Below are 16,435 nucleotides of genomic sequence, written 5' to 3' on the forward strand. Positions count from 1 at the left end.
TTGAGGATGCCTGACCTAGACTATTATTATAAAAATTGTCGCGTGACAAATGTCGTTGTGTAGCCCTCACCTAAATGGCCACATTGCGCTATCAAATAGTGGTCAATGGTCATGGGAAAAATGCTACAAAAACAACTAGTAACGAGTGTTTAGCGAACTTGTCTTTTAAGTTCGGAGTCTAATGTTCGGGTTCGGGTTATCGAAGAATCGCCTTATGGATTCTAAATTCCGTTATGGTCCGTAGTAGCAGAATCCATAATGCGATTCTTCAATAACCTGAACTTTAGACGCTGAACTTAAAAGTTTGCTCAACACTACTCGTAACACGTGATTCCAGCTCCCTTAGCTTAGTATGTCTCACCTGATGCATTCATTTCATCTCCCTCTAGACGAGATACCCAGCAGACGTCTGATCACACCCACTGAGCAGATAAATAGCCCCGTGGGCTTCCAGAAGCCAGTCACTCCCTGGGCCTTGGACAGCAGAACTGGTGAGTATGTAGTGCTCAGGCTGGAGCTTTTTGCTATATGGGTTTTCTCTTTTACACCCAGTGCATAAAATGATTTTTATATGTATTTTAGGAGGTCTTCTCCCCCACCACCATATTGTAGGTATGCCAAAACACCATAATGAAACCCTTTAGATGCTGGCCATTCCCAAAGGGCTTGGAGTGCAGATGTTTCATGGTCTCTGCAGAGTCTTTATGTATGTTAAAGGGTTTATTAACATTAAGTAGGGCTAGGGTGGCACTGGTTGTGGCTGGGATTGCAGAGTATGGGTGATCCCACAGAAATGAATGAGATTGCAAGAAATCCAGCTCTATTGGATTTGTTGTGACTGCTGCGTCGATCCCATTCATTTCTATGGGAGCACTGCTACTCTGCAATCCTGGCCCTGGCAGCTATTGTAATTATGAGCAGGTTCTGTGGCTTGTCCACCAGACTTGCTCCTCAGGCTACATTCATACTTGAGGAGTTTTCTGAAATTGAGATCTGGCAGAGGATCTCAATACCTGGGGGAAAAAAATGTTTCCATTTAGTCCTCATGCGTTCTGAATGGAAAGAAATCTGTTCAGGATGTCTTCCCTGGATCATCCGTGTGTGATAGATAGATAGATAGATAGATAATTTTCCACAAGACACTGGCAATGTGCGTCCTGCATTTTACAGACTGCACATTGCCAGCACTATAATAGAAAATGCCTAATCTTGACTGCGGGCAAGAATAGGACATGTTCTATTTTTTTCGGGAACGGAAGTGCGGCTCTGCATTTCTGGATCCGGACAGCACGTCGTGCGGCCCCATAGGAATGAATAGGTATGCAATTCTGTTCTGAAAAATGCGGAACAGAATTGCGTACGTGTGAATGGAGCCTTAGTGACTAATTTTATTTTTTTCCTATTTTGATTTCGCACCACCTCATCCTAATGGAACGGATGCATCTGAATGTGCAAAATCAAAAAGGATCTGTTTAATTCCTCGGATACTCAATACCGGAATTAACAATGCAAGTGTGAAAGTAGCCTCAGCTCTATATGGAAGTCTCTAACTTAAACACCATGGGGCAGCTCTAAGGGGCTGTCGGGTTTTGAAACTCTCAAGTGGGGTATCCTGTTTAGCAGTGTCCACCACTCTGGAGGACTAGGCTTTTCAAGAATTAAATATTGATGACTTGTGCTCAGGATAGGTCATTAGTACCTGATTGATGGGTCTAACACTTGGAACCCCTACTGATCAGCTGTACGAAGAGGCAGCAGCACTCGCAGTACTGCTGTAGCTTTCCATAGGTTGTGTGACGACACGTTCATCGGTCACGCGGCCTAGGGGCTGAGAGCGATACCAAGCACAGCCGCTATACAATGTATGGCGCGGTGCTCACAGGAGCTTTCTCAAACAGCTGATTGGTGGAGGTCCCCGGGGCTGGACTCCCACCGCTCAGGTATTATGGACCTATAGGTCACCAGTATGTGAATCGCAGAAAACCCTTTTAATATGGGTGGGGGGTAGATGAGATTTATTAAAGGAAATCTGGCTTAGTTGCCCACAGCAAACCAATCAGATTCCACCTTACATTTTCAGAGCTCCTTTGGAAAGTGAAAGGTGGAATCTGATTGCTATGGACTACTAAGCCAGTTCTCCTTTATAACCATTTTGACAAATCCCCCCCCCCCCCCCAACATGTTCATACTACACCAAAGGTCAGCAACCTCTGCCATTCCAGATGTTGTAAAACTACAACTCCCAGCATGCGCTGTTCACTCCATAGTTCCAAGAACAGCCGAGTGAGTGTGAATTTTAGGTGTTGTAGTTTCAGACCGAGTGCGCAGTGCCAGACACTAAACAGACCAGATATATATATATTTTTTTGTGTGAATTGGGATGTCTATGGTCTTGTTCTGTGTATGTGCCGGGAGCTTTCACTGCACGCACACCAAATGTGTTCACCACTAGGGATGAAACCTCTTAAGGCCGAAAGCACACGGCCGTTTTTCACGGCCTGGATTCCTGCTGAGAGCAGGAGCGCACGGCGTCATTGGTTGCTATGACGCTGTGCACTCCCTGCCGCCGCAGTACAGTAATACACTGGTATAGATCATACCAGTGCATTACTGTATTGCGGCGTCAGCAGGAATCCAGGCCGCAGTTCCACGTGTGCATTTGGCCTAAGGCTGGGTTCACACCTGAGCGTTTTACAGTGCGTTCCTACGCGCTGTAAAACGCACAACAGGCAAGAACCAATGATTCCCTATGGGAATGGTTCTCACCTGGGCGTTTTACAGCGCGTACGATCGCGCTGTAAAACGCCCGACGCTCAAACAAGTGCTTGAGCTTTTTTTTGGGCGTTTGTCGCGCGTTCCCGCACATAGAAATTCGGGAACGCGCGACAATGTGTGAACGCCAGTCTCTGTATGCGCGATTGTAAACGCCCGTACAATCGCGCATACAGAGCGCTCGTTTCAGAACGCTCAGGTCTGAACCCAGCGTAAGTCTATTCGCATAAAACTTTGTTTCAATATTGTATGGAGTGCGCAAATAGTGTATATACTGTAAAACCACTTCCTCAACTCTGGTTTGGTTCCAAGGTACCACTTGGAACCAAACCTGAGTTTGGGAAATGTTGTGTTTTATTTTGTTTTTTGTGTATTTGTCCCGTTTACGGGCTGTTTTTGCGTTCTGTATACGGAACCATTCATTTCAATGGTTCCACAAAAAAAGGAATGCACTCCGTATGCATTCCATTTCCGTTCCGTTGAAAGATAGAACATGTCCTATTATTGCCCGCAAATCACGTTCCGTGGGTCCTCAAAAAAAGGAACACCTAAGGAAATGCATCCATATGTGTTCCGTGTTTGCGGAACCATCTATTGAAAATGATATGCCCAGCCCACTGTTTTCTATGTAATTGCTGTAAGCCATATGGAAGAACTGAATAGCGGCATGGAAACAAACACAATGGAAACAAAAAATGGAACAACGGATCCGTTTAAAACTGACCACAACACTGAAAAAGCAATACAGTCGGGTGGAAGAGGCCTAAGGGTCCAGTCACACGTCTAAGCATTTTGCGGATCCGCACATCGCAGGTGTCTGTGTTTTGTGGATCCGCAAATTGCGGATACACAAACCACTATGGGTCCATTCACATGTTTGTAATTTGGGTCCGCATTCGTGGACCCATTCACTTTCAATGGGGCTGGAACGCATCCGCATCTTCGGGATCCGCAATTCTGTTCCTAAAAAAATAGAACATGTCCTATTCTTGTCCACAATTGCGGACCAAAAAAGGCATTTTCTTTCATAGTGTCTGTGATGTGCGGATCGCACATTGCAGGTGTCTGCGTTTTGCGGATCTGCAAAAACGCTTACGGACGTGTGAATGGACCCTAATAGAAAATGCCTTTTCTGATCCGCAATTGCGGACAAGAATAGGACATGTTCTATTTATATTTTTTTCAGGAACGGAATTATGGATCACGAAAATGCAGATCCCGAAAATGCGAATTCGCATCCGTTCCAGCCCCATTGAAAGTGAACGGGACCCAAATTACAGACGTGTGAATGGACCCTAATACTGCACGGAGCGCTCGCTCCATACAGTATTGAAACAAAGTTTTATGAGAATTGACTTCGGATGTTTCATCTGAAGTCGATTCGCTCATCCCTATTCACGACCTATGGAGTGAACAATGCTGTGCTTTGGCAAACTTTTCTCAGTTCTGTGAATCCTTAACATTACTGATAATCTCGCCCACTGTGGTATCTCGAGCACCTGATCCTCCTTTAGAAAGTAAGTGTATTTAGGTGCAGCCATAATTTGAGTTTGATAACCTGCTGATCAGGAGTGACGTCAGTCGCAGGGCTTTATAAAGCGTAGCTTTCCAGTTACATTAGTAACTCTACTGCTTTTATTACATGCTTATCCTTAATCCAGGGAGACCCCTGCCACCCTTGCCCCCATACAAAGCAAGCCAAGTGGATGCTATGTGAACCCCTCCAACTACATGGCTATTGGGGAAGGCCCCGCACTCAGGTTTCCTGCTGGAGGCCAAAACCAGGAGTGAATTCAGAAAGAGAAGTAGAACCTGTGCTTCCACTCCTGATTTTTGTCTTCCAAAACTGCATTTAGAAACCTGCCCGTGTGGCTGGACGCTTGTCTATTATCTGTCATGGCTGCTGGTCTATCAGTAGCCAGTTCTGGCTTCACTTTCTATCATCCAAGAACACAGAACGCTCTCTAACAATGAGCTCCTGTGCAGCCTCGGAAGTTTTAGGCTAAGGAGGCGTATGAAGAAGGGCTGGGCTTGCTCTACCCTTGTAGAGTTGTCCTTGGAGGGGATTGAATGAGGTGATGGGGTGTGTCTCGGCTGTAGTGATGTCGTCTGCTCGACAGAAGTATAAAGACTGTAACCGCTCCTCCGCCTCATTCTGACAGCAGACGCTTCGTACAATCAGACTTCTCCAGCCTTAGCCTCACGTATGTATTCTGCAGCTGTACTCGCCGGTGCTTGGGTATGCCCTGGCTTTGTCTGCCGCTCTTGGTGGTGAAGGGGTTAAGCTCGCTTGTGCTTCTGATGTAGCAGCTCTGAAGACTCTAGATGTTTGTACTCTGATACTCTGAGAGGACCAGGATGTCCTGGGGAACCCTAGCATTTTGGCAGTCACCCCTGCTCGCCTGGTACAGGGTGCATCAGTGGTCTGACTACTTTGTGGCGGTTTCTCTACTCCCTTTAACGCTCTAGTGTTCTGACTTGCACAATGTGACGGAGCTGCAGCCTGTGTAACCCTTTGTTATCACTGCACATCTTGTGCCTTTTCAGTACAATCCTGCACAGGCCTCTTTCTTCAGAGGACGTGAGCTGGACGCCTGCCAGGTCTCCACTCCTGCAATAAAGGCAGCCTTCTAAGCTCAACACACAAACTATGCACAATACAGGCCTGTTCATATTGCCCCATTAAATCTGCTTTAGGTAGAAATCCCCAGGATATGCCATAATATACAGGCCCCCAGTTCCATAGCTGCATGTAATCTTCCAGGACTACTGTCATTCTCTGCTGTGGCTACTGGAACTCTTATGAGATCTTTACATCAGAATAAAAAAATCTCGTAGGTTCTTGTACACGTGGAGACTCTCGACACGAAGGCCAGGGCAATGGGCCTGACTCGTAAGACTCACCCTGCATGTTTAAAAAGAACATTCTCATCCTCCGGGTAGTCAGTATGATTTTTCACTTCGTTTTTCTTGTGTTTTTAATACTGAAAAAAGTTCTTCTTTGCATCGCCGCATACTGCGCACACAGTGCTGTTCTGGTGCCTGCGGCTACGCACGCAGCTCGGTATTATGGTATCTAAAGTACTGAGCGTGAAGGGGATGCTTAAAGGGACTCTGTCACCACTTTCTAACCCCCACTTTTAAAACTATAGTTCTGTCCATGGAGCCCCTGTGATTTCAATGGTGTTGTTATATGCGAAATCCGCAGGCTCGTTTTGATAAAAAAACCTTTTATCTAACCTGTCAGTCATGAGGATAAGGTGCCCAGGGCGTTTCTCCCGGTCTGAACATGCCGCCGCCGCCGTTGGTGCCCAGCTCCTCCTCTGATCCTTTCAGCGCCGCCTGAATGTGAAGAAATACGCCTCCGGCTCTCCCTCAGTCCCCCCTCCTTTTCTAAAATTTCGCGCGTGCGCACAGGCCTGTGCCTGATGCGCCCGTGCAGACTTTTCGATTCAGCCTCATTGAGCGAAGTGCGCATGCGCACTTCGCTCAACCTCCCGATAACGCGAACACTGCCGCACGTGCGGGATCTTAGAAAAGAAGGAGGGGGGACTGAGGGAGAGCCGGAGGCGTATTTCTTGACATTCAGGCGGCGCAAATTCAAGGCAGAGGAGGAGCTGGGCACCAACGGCGGCGGCGGCTGGCGGCATGTTCAGACCAGGAGAAACGCCCTGGGCACCTTATCCTCATGACTGACAGGTTAGATAAAAGTTTTTTTTATCAAAACGAGCCTGCGGATTTCGCGTATAACAACACCATTGAAATCACAGGGGCTCCATGGACAGAACTATAGTTTTAAAAGTGGGGGTTAGAAAGTGGTGACAGAGTCCCTTTAAGTTCAATTTTTATTTATTTTTTGGCTAAACTACAGGGAGGCTGGTAAAATTTAAACAAAAAAAACACTACTGTTCTCTCCTCCACGCTGCAGCTGGGACATATTTTTGCTTGACTGCTGCGGTAAAATGCATGAGTACCGTACTTGACTGCTGTAACTAATCGGTGATCTCAGGGGTATACAGCACCAAGGCCAGTGGTTAGCTGCAGTGGTCATGTGCGCTATTACACTACAGCTTCCTGCTGCATAGAAAGGATTATCTTATAGGATGCTGATGAAAATCAGAAAACTCACATTAAAGGGATTCTGTCACCAGTTTTTACCCCTCCAGATAAAAATATGATTATGTTCAGGGAGCTTTAGTGATTCCTAATGTGGTCTTATAACTGAAATCTGTAGGCTCATTTTGCCTAAAAAAACGCTATTACTAACCTGTCATTCATAAAAATAAGGTGCCTAAGGGGATGTAAATGGATCCAAGCTGCCGCCCGCACCCGCCGCCGTTCGTGCCCAGCTCCTCCTTTCCTGAAATCAGCGCTGCCTCAGAATCCTGTGATGCCTCCGGCTATCCCTCACTTCCCCCTCCTTCTGCTCTAACATCTCATGCGTGCGCACAGGCCTCTGCCTGATGCACCCGTGCGGACGTCTCCGTTCGTCTTCATGGAGCGAAGTGCACATGCGCCGGCACTTCGCTCAACCTCCAGAGGACCTGCACACTCGCTCCATGAAGCCGAACGGAGAAGTCTGCATGGGTGCATAAGGCAGAGGCCTGTGCGCACGCGCGAGATGTTAAAGCAGAAGGAGGGAGGGAGAGCCGGAGGCGTCACACAGGATTCTGAGGCGGCGCTAATGTCAGGAAAGGAGGAGCTGGGTACGACCGGGTGTGGGTGGCAGCTTGGAGCCATTTACATCCCCTTGGGCAACTTATTTTTATGAATGACAGGTTAGTAATAGCGTTTTTTAGGCAAAATGAGCCTACAGATTTCAGTTATAAGACCACATTAGGAATCGCTAAAGCTCCCTGAACATAACCATATTTTTATCTGGAGGGGGTAAAAACTGGTGACAGAATCCCTTAAATATCAATATTTTCGTGAAACTATAGGGTGGGCCCCTAGTCACTTCTACTGTTGGGCCCTTGGCACCCTAGTCCGACTCTACCTACAGGCCTACATTCGAATACACATGTGATGGGCCTGGTAGGCTGGAGTCTGATCAAGGCTATCACTACAAACAATTGGCTACCCCAATTCCGGCGCAGAAAGCTGTTTGGACTCCTGAAGCACAGCATGGCATCTGAGGGGTTAAATGTCTGCAATTGGCATTGTTGTACACATTAGCCCCAGGTGCCTGCTGTGTGAACAAGACTAAACCCAAAGGCTATGGCCTCCGATCTGTACTGTCCAGATATTGTAGGGGAGTCATTACAGAACCATGGGGACTTGTGCCAAGGTACAGGGTCAGTACACATCATGGGCATTAGCCTGGCGTAATAGTAATGGCTAGTCATGCCAGTTATACTGTTGAATGTGGTTATCTTGGACTCCGTTAAATGCACATATTTACTTTGACTTTTACCGTGTGAAGGGCATACAATTTACATGACCTAAACTCCTATTTAAAATGTTTAGAATGCTTTCCACTTCATCGAGGAGAACACAGACCTAATAGCAGCGCAGCAGGGCCATACACTGACATGGAAATACGACACTGGGATTAACATGGGCAACATTGCTTCCATTAGATGTCAGGCTGAATGCACGTACAGGGCTTTACCATACTGTAACCCGAGCAATGGAGTTGTTGGCTTACATGGGAACGTCAGAAGTTGCACAACCAAAACTACATACCGTTTTAATACAAATTGCATGAGTCTCCACATGTGCAACGTTCTAATCACCCCCCCCCTCCTTCCAGCTGTCATGTTTTATTCCAGACCCCAGTGATGAAAACCACATGCCATCTGTGTCACATATCTTACCTGAATGTTCCCTGCAAATAAGGCCTCTTAAATTTGCATATGATGTGCAACATTTATTTTCACAATGTTCAGTTTTTGGTTGTCTATAGTATCAATAAGGGGCTTACAGTATGGTATAAATACATTGATAAATTCTCCAGCTTCACATAACACTATTACAAATGTCTGCCTGCAGCCACCACTAGGGGGAGCTTAGTCTGCAGGAGTTTATACAGTGCAATGGAAGCAATAATGTCTTGGCACTGAGCTCCCCCCTAGTGGCAGCTGCATGTTCGATGGGGTGTGTGGCCCCATCAGCTATGCTGGATACAGTGAACAGGGTTTCCCTGCTGGCGCTCACATTGCCTATGTGATAATGTTCTGAAACTGTACTATATTTTGTTTGAATTGGTGATGGAGGTCAGTCTGCTTTCAGTGAATGGAAACAATATTTATTTGGGTTTCTCTGAACCTTATTCAGATGCAGGGCTTGTTAAATGTATCAGCTGTACCAATTAATTGAGATGGATTCTGGTCTCCATTCATTGACTGCAAGCAGAGATCGTATACAGTGACTATTAAAGAGAACCTATTGCCTCTCCTGAAATGTCTGTTAGTAACTGCCTGGATTCTCCATGTAATAATTCTGGATCATATATTCTTATTACTGTCTTTCCTCTGTTCTTGAATTATGAATGAATTGCTAGCAGTCTAATAAAGGTTCATCTGGGTGTTACTAGTGGGAGATGTCCCTGTGCAATTCACTTCTGGCAGCACTGATTGGCTAGAGTAAGAGTGTGCAGGGACACACCCCCAGTTGGTAACACACATTTGGACCTTGATTGGCTAGCTGGAGACTGCTGCCAATTAATAAAATGCTCTTATTATGCTCCAGAATTACTACATCAGCATGATCACACTTGTGATTTTAGGTAAAAGGCAGTCAAGCCTTGAGTAATGATCTTGAAGCAAAGTAACCAAATATTTTAAACATTTTGGTTAATGTCATTTTTTTTCTTTAGTAACCATGGCAACTGTAAAAGATAAACTGTTCAGCAGCGTTGTGAGCGAAAAGACTGCTGCTCCAAGGAACAAGATAACAATCGTAGGTGTCGGACAAGTTGGCATGGCATGTGCCATAAGCATCCTAAATAAGGTATGTGCCAAATATATCTCCGCTAACAAAGCATGTGACTGCTTCCTGCACAGATGACCTTCAGCAACCTTTTGTCTCTAAAGCATAGACAGAATGCTGGTCACTTCAAGGTTGCATTGGACACGATGCACTTTCCTGTGCTTCTCTAAGTAGTACTCTTTACCATACTATACCGTTCTACAAGAAATGTGCATTTAGCATCCATCTACAACCAGACATGGTAATCCAGGTGATCTGCTGATCTAGGGCAAAAGTAGGGGGTGGCTGAGGATCGAGCAGCTCAGTAACATAGTTTGCAGGATAACAGGCTGGACATGTGTTTTTCATCCTTACAATGTTGAGCCAGAGGAAGGCAAAAAGCCCTCATGAGCCAATTTTAGTCCCTGGATTAACTACCCTTCTCCAGCATTCTAGTAACTAGAACTTGTAATATTACCCTCCATCAATGCAACCTGGCCCCTCTTGAATTCTTCTAGTGAGTTCACCATCATTGCCTCCTCAGGCAGAAAGTTCCATAGTCTCGCTGCTCTTACCGTAAAGAATCCTCTTCTGTGTACAAACCTTCTTTCCTCCAGACAGAGTATGTCCCCTCATCAGTCACAGTACTGGGGATAAATAGATGATGGATGAGATCTCTGATATGTTTATACATGGTTATTACATCTCCCCTCAGTTGTCTTCCTCTTCTGAACCCTCTCCAGCTCTGCTATGTCTGCCTTGTTCACAGGAGCCCAGAACTGTACACAGTACTCCATGTGTGGTCTGACTAGTGATTTGTAAAGTGGTAGGACTATGTTCTCATCACATGCATCTATGCCCCTTTTGATGCAACCCATTATCTTATTTGGCCTTGGCAGCAGCTGTCTGACACTGGTTGCTACAGTTAAGTTCTTTTTCATTTTAGTGTTTTACCATTTAGTATGTACTGGTGACTTGCATTATTCCTTCCCATGTGCATATCCTTACATTTGTCAGTGTTAAACCCTATCTGCCACTTCTCTGCCCAAGCCTCCAATCTAGCCAGATCCATATTTAGCAGTGCACGGTCTTCTATGTTTACTACTTTATACAGTTTAACATGGTCTACAAAAAAGAATTGTACTCTGCATGTCCTCTACAAGAGGGTTAATAAATATCCTCTGCATCTCCTGTTAGTAAATATATTGAAGGAGGTGTCTCATAAAGGGTATATGGATATAATGGTGGGGGGGGTTAGCTTACAAAATTGTTATGCTGTATGGCCAGCTGCGGCTTCTCTCGCTATGCCACACGTATTAATAATGTCCCAGAAAACTGACATGGATCCCGGTGATGTGATAAGCTAGTTGGTTATGCTGTTTAATTACACGCCCCTATACAGTAAGTGGAAGATCTACAGATCTTGTTGCATCACCTAGAACAGGGATGGCCAACCTCTCCAGCTGTTGCAAAACTACAACTCCTAGCATGCCCAGACTGCCTAAGCATGGCATGGTGGGAGTTGTAGTTTTACAACAGCTGGAGAGCCGCAGGTTGGCCATCTTTGACCTAGAACATTGCCAATGGCAGGTCCACATGGAAGATCATGAAGGGGTGTGTCTAAAGTGTTCTTGCAATAAGAAAGCTGATAAAAATTGCTTTGACCACATTTGAACTACAGACTAGAATGCTGTTTGAAATCTGTAACTACACTTTCCCTGTAGATTGTAAGTCTTCGTGGGAAGGTCCTCTCCTTCTGTACCAGTTTGTAACTCATCTTGTTCATGCATATTGCATTTGTGTAGTATTATGTAGACCCCTTTTCATATGTACAGCGCCATGAATGAATGGCGCTATAATATATTTTCACCTTGGTGTGGTCAGTAAGTAATGAGTTCCTGGAACTTGCCAGGCGAGATGATGATCTTCTATACATGCTTAGAGGTTACAAGGTAACTGGATGCTGAACACCTGTTTCTTCAACAGGAGATTGCTGATGAAATGGCCTTGGTTGATATCTTGGAAGATAAACTGAGGGGTGAGATGCTGGATCTGCAACACGGAAGCTTGTTCCTTAAAACGCCAACAATTGTTGCAGACAAAGGTGAGGAGTGTGGATGAATTTCAGGACTGATTTTCCTACAGCTACATGAAGACACTGGCTGTGTGACCGTTGTTGGTCCCATGATTGCAGAGTAGCGGTGATCCCATATGAATGGGATCACAGCACAAGTCCCTAATTTTTTTTATTTTTAACATTGCTGGATTAAATTTTTGACTTGTGCTGTGAACCCACTCACTTCTATGGGATCACCACTACTCTGCAATCCCAGCTGCGACCAGTGTAGACCTAGCCTTAATGTACTGCTGGAAAAAAAAATAAACAGGCATGGAAAGAAAATATTTTTGAGCATGAGCACTTATGAATACTATAGTGTTCACATAATGTCCCTTAAAGGGGTTCTCCACTTCTGCTATATTGATGACCTGAGAATAGGAAATCAATGTAGCAAAAACTGAGAACCACTTTGGAAAGAACTTCAGTAAACTTCGGAGAGGTCTGTACTAAAGTTGATTTGGGGGGGGGGGGGGTTGCCAGTTTTCATGGCATGCTATACCACTTCAGACTGAGAGGCACACATTTTAAAGACCATGCAGGATGTAAAAAAATGACTTCCACCTGCTGATGACCATTGGAAGTCTTCAAACTGTGATATTCTTTAGCGCACAAGCTTGATTGATTCTCGCTGTTATATTTGTTTCCTATGTTTTCCTACTCTGCAGACTATGCCGTATCAGCAAATTCGAGAATTGTAGTGGTCACTGGTGGTGTGAGACAACAGGAGGGCGAGAGTCGTCTCAACTTGGTACAGAGAAATGTCAATGTCTTCAAGTTCATCATTCCACAGGTTGTGAAACACAGCCCTGATTGCACACTCATTGTAGTCTCCAATCCAGGTAACTGCTCAACTGGACCTTCTTGAGTACTATTTCTACTGTACATGTATTTGACTTTACTATAGCTTGTAGATGTTCTTAAGTGACTAAACATAACCTTTGAGGAACGTCTTGAATATATTGACAATTAACTAACAATTTGTTTTAGTTGACATCATGACTTATGTCACATGGAAATTGAGTGGTCTGCCACAGAACCGTGTCATAGGAAGTGGAACCAATCTAGATTCTGCCAGATTTCGCTACTTGATTTCTCAGAAGCTTGGCATCAGTACTAGCAGTTGCCATGGTTATGTCCTTGGAGAACATGGAGACTCCAGTGGTAAGTGACTGTATTTCAGCAAGGATGCATGAGGATCACTTATTCTAGATCATGAAACAAAATGTTCTTTGTTCTGCAGTTCCTGCCTGGAGTGGTGTGAATGTGGCTGGTGTTTCCTTACAGTCCCTTAACCCTGATATTGGAACTGACAAGGACCCTGAGAACTGGAAGGACGTTCACAAACAGGTGGTTGACAGGTAATGACTGCAATAACAAATACTACAGAAGAGTAGAAGACATATTGATTTAAACATTTCCCTCCCTCGTCTCCTCCTATCTGACGCTGCACATGGTGGCATGACATGTTCTTATCTCACGTAGGCTACTTTCACACTAGCACTTTCAATCCACCATTGAGATCCGTGAAGATCTCAATAGGGGAAGAAAACGCTTCAGTTTTGTCCCCATTCATTGTCAATGGGGACAGAACTGAACGAAACTCAGTGCACCAGAATGCATTCGCTTTGGTTGCGTCCCCATCGCAAGCAGTGTTTTTCTGTCCACAAAATGGTGTGGAGCAAGAAGGATCCGTCCTGACACACAATGTAAGTCATTGGGGACGGATCAGTTTTCTCGGACACAACAGAAAACTGATCCATCCTCCAATGAATTTCAGTTGTGTTCATGACTGATCCATCATGGCTACAGAAGACTTAATACAACTGGATCCGTTCATGATGGATGCATGTGGTTGTATTGTAACGGATCGGCAAAAAAGCAAGTAGTCTTATACAGAATAGTAAGAGGTGGCTAAAGAAAACTGACCATAATTCTGGCACTGATCTGGTTAAGACCTCATTCACATAACAGTTTTTTTTTGTGGCCTGCAAACTGTGGATCCATAAAACATCAATACTGGCCATGTGCATCCAACATTTTCCACTTGCGCAGGCCCCACAATGTTACAAATGTCAATTGTCTGCAAAATAGGCAAGAACTGGACATGCTCAATTTTTGCGGGACAATGGAACGGGGAGAGCACATAGTGTGTTCTCCTCATGGAAATGAACGGGTCCTATCCCCCCAAAAAATGTGGATCAAAAGTGGTCATGTGCATGAGGCCTAAAAGGGGTTTGTTTTGGCTTGCTGGTTTGTAGATATTCAGTACCTTGGAAATGAGGCTGGGGCTCCCTTAAGGCTCACGCACACGTCCGTATGGCTTCAGTGTTTTGCGGTCCATTTTTTTACGGATCAATTCTATTTCTTGTTTCCGTTGCATTTCCATTTCTGTTCCGTTTGCCATGTACAGTAATTACATAGAAAGAAATTGGGCTGGGCATAACATTTTCAATAGATGGTTCAGCAAAAACTGAATGGATACAGAAGACATATGGATGCATTTCTGTATGTGTTCCCTTTTTTCTTTTTTTGCGGACCCATTGACTTGAATGGGAGCCAAGCACCATGATTTGCGGACAAGAATAGGACATGTTCTATCTTTTCACGGTACAGAAATACTGAAACTGAATGCACACGGAGACACTTCCTTTTTATTTTTTTCTAAACCATTGAAATGAGTGGTTCAGTATATGTACTGCATACTGAACTAAAAAAACGGCCAGTATACTGAACGCAAAATACTGTGTGTGCATGAGGAGACCTTCATGGCAGGAGCTGTCTTCATCAGAAGTTGCTTGTAGTGTAGGACCTCTTTCACGTGAGGGATTGTCTTCGAACAGATGGCATCTGGACTGAATCCAGACCAATTATCTTCAATGGGTTTGTGTATGTGAACGTGGTTTTGAATGCATCATCTTTGTGTTCAGGAAAATTGCAGTATGTTCTATCATGCAGCTCTGGCCATATAAATGAATGGGACTTGCTTGGAATACTGTAGGCATGTAAGGGGTTTCACTGATTGCTGCTAGATGTTCCGTTTTTTTGACATGGAAAAAAAACAAAAAAACTGCCTTGATGGGGGGAGGAGAGATACAAAACTGATTAATCTTGCTTGTAAAACCATCAGATTATTTTTTGCCCTGAACAGACCTTGACTAATTTCATATAACTAAAGCCTCATTCATGCAAGCAATGCAGAACTTGTGAGTTCAAAAAGTGACATTTCCTCCAGGGTTTTCTGCAAATCTGTTAAGTTCGTTCTTGTATGTATTTTTTTTTTCCCACATTGATGCAATAGGCTTTGTTTTAAAAAAAAATGTATTGCGTCTGTATGCCTTCTGTCTTTCATGCATTTACATACAACCAGGGCTGTGTGAAAAACAGTATAGAACATAACACTACTCTTATTAACCCCCCTCCTAATGTGCAGATACCCATTGAAATAAGAACTCATCTGGACAGAACTTGCTGGTATCAAATTGGCCTAAGGAATATAAAGCTGGAGGCCTCTGCTCTTATGTTTTAATTTAAAAAATACAGGCTTAAGTGTAAGCTAGCTTGTGTCACTGTACAAAAGGCAGGTCTGAATGCGATCTGATCTCATTGCAGTGCTTATGAGGTGATCAAGTGTAAGGGATACACCAACTGGGCCATTGGCATGAGTGTGGCTGACCTGTCAGAATCCATAACCAAGAACCTGTCTAGAGTACATCCTGTCTCCACAATGGTTAAGGTAAGGTCTCGTAGCATTGGACTACGTCTATGTAAAAAAAGTATCCCGGATAGGGATTAACTGTTGGATCAGTGATTATGAGGAAACGGTTTCCTGTTTAAATGGAGTGGTGGTCAGGCATGTGTCCCACTGTTCTATTCACATCTGAGACTTCAGAGCTCAGCTGTTTCTGGTAATTCCATACACTGAATGGTGGACCAAGTGACACCTGATCTTATAACAATCTTACCAGATTTTAGGATGGTTGGTAAAAACTTGATGTGGGTACAAATAACTTAAATTTTACATATATAATTTTATTTTTGTTACCAGAATTTCTACGGCATCGATGATGAAGTGTTCCTCAGCCTCCCATGCATCCTGAATGGCCAAGGGCTTGTCCAGGTGGTGAATCAGAAGCTAACCGACAGTGAAGTTGCTCAGTTGAAGAAGAGTGCAGAAACTCTGTGGAGCATCCAGAAAGACCTCAAAGACCTCTAAATGTCCTGGAACACTGCTTGTCCAGCACATTATGCCTTTATCACTAATGCGTTTGTATACTGATTTCTAGAGTAAGAATAGTCGTCAGAATAAAATCTGCTACTGAAGGTGCTTGCTGTTGTAGATTCTTCTATGGTGCTGTAGGGTCTGCTCAGTAGACCAGGGAGAGGGGCTCCGAATATAGCAGATGGTCATGGGTGAACTACACCTGTATGAATGGGGCCCTACCTGCAGTCAAAACATGTCTACCATAATGTCATTATAAACATGGGTCCAATCAGCATCTGTGAGGAGAGAAGTTCCAGGGTGAAGGCCCATTTCATTCTGCATTTGTTCTACAAGTTTGCGGAATAGATGCAGACTCCTTCATTTCAATGGGGCTGCAAAAGATGCAGACAAAAATAGATTGTCCATGGACAAGA

General features: G+C 44.5%; 1 protein-coding gene across 1 annotated transcript; it reads left to right on the forward strand.

Annotated features, from left to right (window-relative positions):
* Positions 1 to 4,822: 4,822 nt before the first annotated feature.
* LOC122928445 (L-lactate dehydrogenase A chain-like) lies at positions 4,823 to 16,124 on the forward strand. Its single transcript, XM_044281278.1, has 8 exons — positions 4,823 to 4,976; positions 9,590 to 9,723; positions 11,668 to 11,785; positions 12,466 to 12,639; positions 12,788 to 12,961; positions 13,041 to 13,158; positions 15,410 to 15,533; positions 15,846 to 16,124. The coding sequence occupies exons 2-8, from the start codon at positions 9,595 to 9,597 to the stop codon at positions 16,011 to 16,013; spliced, it is 1,005 nt and encodes a 334-aa protein (XP_044137213.1). The 5' UTR covers positions 4,823 to 4,976; positions 9,590 to 9,594; the 3' UTR covers positions 16,014 to 16,124.
* The last annotated feature ends 311 nt before the right edge of the window (positions 16,125 to 16,435 follow it).

The sequence above is a fragment of the Bufo gargarizans genome, chromosome 2 (genome assembly GCF_014858855.1).
Source record: "Bufo gargarizans isolate SCDJY-AF-19 chromosome 2, ASM1485885v1, whole genome shotgun sequence".
Classification (NCBI taxonomy): Eukaryota; Metazoa; Chordata; class Amphibia; order Anura; family Bufonidae; genus Bufo; species Bufo gargarizans.